Source organism: Calidris pugnax, unplaced genomic scaffold (genome assembly GCF_001431845.1).
Source record: "Calidris pugnax isolate Ruff unplaced genomic scaffold, ASM143184v1 scaffold8, whole genome shotgun sequence".
NCBI classification, from domain to species: domain Eukaryota; kingdom Metazoa; phylum Chordata; class Aves; order Charadriiformes; family Scolopacidae; genus Calidris; species Calidris pugnax.
This window is the reverse complement of record NW_015090830.1, coordinates 15309247-15316846: the sequence shown is the minus strand read 5'-3', so window position 1 is coordinate 15316846 and position 7600 is coordinate 15309247. Positions and strand designations below refer to the sequence as shown.

Genomic DNA, 7600 nt, shown 5'->3' with positions numbered 1-7600 from the left:
GCTCCTCGACTACGATGGCTCGGTCCTGCCGTTCCTCGGGGGGCTGGGCGGCGGGTACCAGCGGACCCTGGTGCTGCTCACCTGGGTGCCGGCCCTCTTCATCGGCTTCAGCAAGTTCTCGGACTCCTTCCTCCTGGACCAGCCCGACTTCTGGTGCCGGGAGGCGGACGGGCAGGGTAACTGGAGCGGGTCGCTGGCCCCTGGCCACGCCAACCGCAGCGGCAATGGCAGCATCTTCCCCCCGCCGACCGGGCTGCCCACCCCACCGGGGGTCAACGCCAGCGAGTGCGACTGCCACGAGTGGCACTACCGCATCAGAGCCGGCCTCGTCCAAAATGTGGTGAGCAAGGTAAGAAAGGCGGCTGCCCTCACCCCCCACACCTTCCACCCCCCCCATCCAGCCCTCACAGCCCCCCTCGGCCCTGGCCTGACCCCACTCAGCACCCCCGCTTCCCAAGCCAAGGGGAGCAGCAGGACACGATGCTGATCTCTCCGGGGTGGGCAGATGCCCCATGAGTTGTCTCCCTGCCACCACATTCCCGGAATCCTTTCCCTCCCTGGGTGTCACGCCGGGTGTCCGTCTCGTGGCTTTGTACCCGGGTGCTGGTTGCAGCGCTGAGCTGAGAAGTTCTGTCCCAAAATGGGATCCCGGGTGGCTTTTTCGGGATCCCGATGACGGCAGCTGTCCTGCCACCTCGGGACGCAGGTGGAAAGAGGCTGCAGGTGAATGTCACCAGCTCGTGAGGGGAAGGGGTTGTGGAGAAGGCTGCAGTTGTGGTATTGCTCATCTTTGTGTGAGTATTGTCTAAAAACCAGGTTGATTTTGGGGGAAGCTGATGAGGCAATCACCGTTGGGAGGAAAATGAGACAAAGTTCTGCTGAATTCTCCTTGTTTTATACTTACTCCCTTGATAGGTGCTTTGGTAGAGCAATGAAAGAAGAAATATCTCACACAAGTTGTTGTACTCCGGAGGCAGAAAGCACATGCTGCTCTGTTTTGTGTTTCCTAATGGAATGGCTAAGGTGGAAAATTTCTAGCGAGGAGGGCTGCGCCGCGCTCTGCTCTTACTTCATATCTGCTGAGTAGCGCATGCAAAAAAAACCCGCTTTGTCTTTTCACCTGAAAGCTTTTGGCTTGATTGTGGTACCGGCCCTGCCGGCTGTGGATGGGCCTCGTTGGTGTAAACAGGCAACTGGAGCTCTTGGAACTGTAAAATGAAACTGTTATATGAGGAAAGTAGTTCCCTTAATCTCAAGACCCTCCCCTCAGATCAGCAAAATTTACTTCCTGCCCGGGAGCAGTGTTTTGGATTAACTGCGCTTATCTAGTTGGGAGAAAGAAACACAGCAATAATCAGATGACCAGCATGATTGTGCTTTGGTCAGTCACCACGCGTTCGTATTTAATCATTGAAAATCACTTCAGTTTCTCTTTGTGTCCCTTGAAAGTGAGTGCAACAAGGAAAAAGCGGGTAAAGCAAATCCATAAATACCTTGAACCCAGAATGGATTAAAAAAAAAAAAGGCAACCCAAACCCAGTTACACTCCTTCCATGAGAAAAACACAGGCACATGGTGGACTTGAATGGTTTGTGATGTAGAAGTGCATAATGAAATCTGACATTTAAGAGAGGCAGATTTTCATCTGTTTATAACCAGAGACTGGGCTATTCATATGTTGTAGGGTTTAACACTGATGCTTAAGCACGAAAGAAAAAATATCTTTAAACAGTCTTTTTAGTGAAAGCTGTAAAAAAATACATTTTTTTGAAATGCTTGAATCTTTTGAAGGTCATCATCAGGTTGGCCACAAAAGGTTGAGGGAGAGTTAATTTGCTATCTTGCATGCTTCTTTAAAAATAATAAAAAGTGTTCTTTGGAAGAACTCGCAGTAAAGGGCAGATCAATTTTAAGGGATAAATAAACAGCTGTGGTCCCTGCTGTCTTGTTTTCTATTAAAAAGAATAATAACCGTCTTTTGAGACTATGGGTTTTTCCAGTGTGGAGTTTTTAATTTTTGTTGTGTGCTCACTTCCAAAAACTTGGCAGCTTTTTTGCTTTGATTTGTAATCCCATGTAATTATAATTAGGTTGTTTTCTCGGGGTGGGGATTCCTCCTTAGTTTGTGCTTTGGTTTTGTTTTGGGGGTTTTCTGGGTGGGCGTGCTGTCTGTTTTTATCCTAATAAAGAAAAAGAGGAAAAACCCAGGCAGAGCATCAGTGTAGCTTAATTCAGACTTCCTTTCATATAAACCCACAGGAGCTCTGATACTGTGGGAACAATTCTTGTAACTGCTGACTCCTTTTACACGAATCCCACTGTCCTTTGTGAGAGAGAGCTGCCCTGGATGAATTCAGAAGACTGGATGTTCAGATCTCCCTTAACTCCCCTCAAAAATACATTTGTTTCTGTAACGTATTATGCAATGTTCTCATCTTTCTAAATAGAGTTTTATTAAATCTTAGTCTAATATACGCTCATCTGTGTAGTAGCCAGGGGTTATATTGAAATATCATAAAGAGAGCCAAAAGTATATTAATAAAAAATGCACTTTTGTTTGGCCGGTAAATCCCCTTGTTCTCATCAACAGCGGTCCAGGCTAATCTCTGCTGGGTGCTCCATTGCTGCTTGGACTTCAGAAACAATGAAACAATTGGGGTTATTTAGCGTGAAGCATATTCCCTGCTCTGTGTTTTGGTGATGCACATGTACATGGGGTGTCACTGTCCCCCATCAGGACCGGACAGCTGTCCTTAGACTACGTTCAGTTTCACTGTCTCTGTAGCCTCTCTCCTAATGGTACCTTTCATCAGATGTTGTCTCTCTCTCTTTCTTAGTTCTCCCACCTCTGGTGCCCATTTTCTCCTAGCCTGTGTCATGCTCGGGATTGACGGAGTGGAGATCTTGCTGTTTCCAGCCCTGCTCTGTGCTATGTTTAGCACCTCTTCTCTTTTGAGTCTTTGCTGGAGCCAGAGGTGGCCTTGCACCTTCCTTGAAAAGAGTGACAGTGCCACGATAGGCGCTGCCATTACCCTGACCTCTTCAACTGAGTCACTGGGAACGGTGCTTTTTATAGTGCTGCCAGTCATTAGAACTGGAAATGATAATAAAGGACATACTGCTGATTATTTAACACTGTTAAGATACATATAGCAAAGAGGTCAGATGCATAATTTAACCACAAGGATTCCAGTGGCCGTATTAAATCACCCATCTGAGCTAATGTCCTGACTTGGTACATAAATCTTGGACTTGGTTTGTACACTAATATTTTCCTTTAGGACAATTCACTTGTAAGCCTTTTTCACTGCTAAATGCTTCTTTGAGGATTTTAATCTATTCTTAATCACACCATCACCATTATTACACTGCTATAAACACATGTATTGTTTGTGAGAGATGTACCCTGAACTAGCCTTTAGGCAAAAGGCTAGTAAAAAAAATAAATCTGTCTTATAAATGATCCATGAATCTTACCACTGTCCCAAGGAAGAACACTGAGAAATACTCTTTTTTTTTTTTTTTTTTTCCATAGGGAAACCTGAGGTCTCGTTTTACCCATCTGTAAAGTGATGCTTCCAATAAATCATTAGCACTTAATGCAATAAGCAACTTAATGACAACTAAATACGCATAGTGGTGAAGCCTAGCAGGAAGTTGAGGTGTGTACTCAGCAGGGACTTTTCTAACTCTCTCGTTAACTTCTGTAGTGCCTGCATCTTCTGACCATCTGCAAAGCCAGCTGTAATCTTGGGGCAAAGTTTTCACGGAAGCTCCTGGTTACAGGACTGATGGTTGTTGTTTTTCCCCCGTTACTAGGATGACCTGTCTGCTGTGTGCGATTGCATTACGTGGTGGGAACTGTTTGTTGTTCCAAATGCTAATTTGTATAATGGACACCGAAAGCTGACAATGGGCAAGGACCGAGGCTTGATTAAATTGCAGCGGTTGATGGCACAGCATCCCTCTGTGCATCCCCGCAGCGTTCCAGATCGTTCCACCTCTTGGGGATGGCCTAGAGGGAAGTGGTTAGTTGAAGGCTGCGTTTTAATCACCCAGAGCAATTATGTAATAATATTTCATGTCTAGTCACCAGGGAATTCCTGTTGTGGCTGCTTTTCTGCTCCAGATGCCTTGTTTTGCTGCAGTGCTGTTCTCTTGGCTCTCAACTTCCCACTTGAATTAGGTTGAGTCATCTTCTTTCCCAAGTAACGTGCCATCATTTTACCTATTTGCCACTGGTTCGATCGTTTTCATGCCAATTTCTGAGCTGAGCTTCTAGCAAAGTGATGCTTAATTCAGGAGAGCCAAATGGTCCAGGGGCAGGGCTGCCATGTAGGGAACACTGAGCATTGCTGTCTTGGTGTGAACTTGGATCAGTTCTGGCTGGGATGTGATTCCCTTTGCCCCTTGCAAAAGGGAATGTCTGTGTCCTACCAGCCTTTCTTTCCCTTGCTTTTTTGGCAGTTCTGGCACTTTTTTGAGCATGTCTTCAGCTGATTTAATTTGATAACCTGGTAGAAAACGTTCTCCTTAAATACATTTTTTTTATTATTATTTTTCCTGTGTTTTCTGCTAGGTTAATGAAGTGAAATGGCTCTGTGCAGTGCCATGTGCCCTAGACTGTGGTATTGTCTCACGGGATTATTGCAAGTAGCCAAAAATGCTATAGCAAACAAAGAAACCTGTGTGTGATAACAGTGATGACACATTTGGAACTGCTTGTAGGGTAGGAGACAGGTGTGAATTTCAAGTGGACTTTCAGAGTATAGTTGTTAATTAATTCAAAAGGGATCATTCTGATAAGGTCCTTCCCCAAATAAGAGCTGTGCCACCCTTTCCAGGCACAAATGGGAGGAGGTCTCTCATTCATTTCTGCATGTCCTCCACTTGGCTGTTCTCTGCAGAGAGACTCTGGAAATGCTGATGCATTTTTCCTGCAACTGCCAGGATTTGTCTTGTCAGTGTTGGTTCGTGGCTGACTGGCTTCTGTGTGGTCCCAAATCAATGAAAGCCTCGAGTTATTGTACCCAGTGCGGTAGTTGGGTCAGAAGTGGCAAGATCTAAGCTAGTATATTACCAATATCAACCCCGTACTGCTGTATGGATTGAAGGGGCATAGGGACCTGCAAGGCAGGTACTTGCTGTGGGTAGAAAGACTATTCTCAATTGTTCTCAGTAGGGGCTTTGAGATGACTCTCTGCTCCTAATGGATGCTGAAGGGGTCAACAAGTCCTTGCGGTCTGAGGTAGCCAGAAGTGCTGGCAGACCACAGTAAACTTCTACCACTATTTTTTTATGGCTTCCTTAGCTATAGGAGAGATATGAAACATTTCCCCCCTCCCCCCAGCTCTGCTCATTAGCTGATAAAGGGTTAGCAGTTACCATTCCGAGGGCTCACAGGCTTGCAAAGTCTGCTTGCCAAAGAGGGAGCAAGGAGAACTGATGGCCTGTCCTGCTGCAGCTGCTCTGGGGCCTGCCCTGACCCACTGAAAGTAGTGATGGAGTCTCCTGGTTATCAGGGCGCTGGCCAACACCACCCTAAAACAATGGGGTGAGGTTCTGGCCGAGCAGAGTGAAGGAAAGGGATGGCTGTTTCAGGAACAGTATCTGCCATTTCCTGGAGGTGAAGAACTGGCCTTTGCTTGTCTGCAAGCAGCAAATTACCTGATGTTTGAGATAACCATGTATGACGTCACCAGGCTACAAATACTTGTTTAGTGAGCCTAGACACTGTTTTTATTTGTCTAGGGGGTGGGTGTGTTTGATATGTGGGCCAAAAAATTTTGAAGCAATTCTGACATCAGAACTCGTGTAGTCTTAGGTTTTCTATTTGGTGTATATTATTTTTCAGTAGAGGGAATGTACATAGAGTTAATGTTTATTATAACCCTTAAGATAAAGCACCTCACATAGAGGAATCTGATTTCAGCCTACCATAAATAGTTCATAGCATTGGTAGAACTAACAATGATCCTCCAGGAAGGTAATTCTGGATTGAAATATCTTGAAGTCATGTCAACTTTCCAGGACTTGCTATTGAGCCTTTTATACTCCTCTTTCTGTGTGTATGTCAAACAACTGCTCTCTTTTTGTTTGTTTGTTTTTTTCCTGGATGGACGTGATATTTGAAACAGTTGGGGTTTTGTTTGCTTTTGTTTCCACTCCCTAATACATCCTGTATCTCAGTCATTTAGTTTAAATATACTGACCCTGCCCATGCTGTGGCAGAAGTTGCAGGCTAGGGTGTATATTTACCAGCTGTTCAGGCAGTCTAAAATGAAATTTCTAAAGTGCCCTAACAGTTCTACTTCTTCTCTGGCTTCAAGAGTTCCATTATAAAAGATGACATTGTGTTTTTCTTAAAGTGTTTGACAAAAGAGGAGGAACTGGCACCTAGGAAAGCATCTAATCTGGAGCCAGTTCTGATGGTAATGTTTCCATGAGGCTTACAGGCCAGCTGAATGTGAAGGTGTTAATTTTTTAATGAAATAACATCTGTAATAGCATGAGACTGGTGGTTTTCCATACTTTAAAATCTTTTGGCTATACTAATGGTACAAAGTCTAAAATTAAATCCTTCCAAATTGATTCTAGAGAGCTGCTAAATTTAGAAAATGCTGAAAGGGATGCCGTGCTGTTGTGTACCTTGTCTATTGTTTTCCCTGTCAGCCTATTTGTTTCTGCCTGGTTTGCCCTCTGTGCTGCCTGGCATCCCTGCTCGGGACAGTTGTTCTCACTCCTTTTCATATCCCTTCTTCCTCCTGCTCTTCTGCAGCCCAGCCTGGCCAGTGCTGGGTTACTCGCGAGCAACTGTGGAATTAATTAGCCTGAGATCTTGCTGTAGAAGAACAGAGTGGGGCTTGCTGTAGACAATGTGTAGAAGGTTGGAGAACCCTGTCACAGGAAGATTCTGCAACTTTGCAGCCGTGCTGAGTGGTTGGATCTTGCACTGAATTCCCTCAGAGCAGCTCCTCTTGGACTCTTGGGCTCTAGGCATCTCAGCTCTGAAATGTGTACTCAGCTATCATAATGTAACTTGGTTTTATATTTTTTTTCTAGTTGACTTTTGACAGCAGGTGACCTTGTGTGCACCCTTTTAAAGTCAACAGGGAAGGAAGGGGCCTGAAGGAGGGAGAAAGGAGCTTCAGACCCCTTCCAGAAGGTCATTGGTGTGCGTTGCAGAGGCAAAGCCAGTGACGGTGCCTGATAACCCCCACGCCCAGCGCGGGCACTGCCGTGCCACCGGCCTGTAAAACCCGGCAGACAGCGCTGATTAACGTGTGTGTTGGCCCACGTCATACCTGCTGGGAACAGGTGGTAGGTCTGTGCCCATTCCCACGCGACGGGAGATGGATCGGTGGCTGGCTGGCTGCCATGGTGGGACAGGTGTATTTGGGGCAAAAGTCCTGCCTTCCTTGCGAGCAGATGAAGTGAGGGCAAATATGCTCAGGGGGCGATGGGCTGGGTGGGACTCACTCCTCTAGAGAAGACATTTGTTCTTTTTTTTTTTTTTTTTTTTTTTTTTAAAAAAAAAAAAAAAAAAAAAAAAAAAAAAAAAAAAAAAAAAAAAAAAAGTTCTAGGAAAAATATTAAACCC

General features: G+C 45.3%; 1 protein-coding gene across 1 annotated transcript in view; it reads left to right on the top strand.

Moving 5' to 3' along the window:
- Positions 1-4: 4 nt before the first annotated feature.
- SLC22A23 (solute carrier family 22 member 23) overlaps positions 5-7600 on the top strand; it is a gene marked incomplete at its 5' end in the record, with an annotated part of 112830 nt that continues 105234 nt past the window's right edge. Inside the window, one exon of the mRNA XM_014940771.1 lies at positions 5-349. Coding sequence (XP_014796257.1) covers positions 5-349 — 345 coding nt within the window. The remainder of the gene's footprint in view (positions 350-7600) is intronic.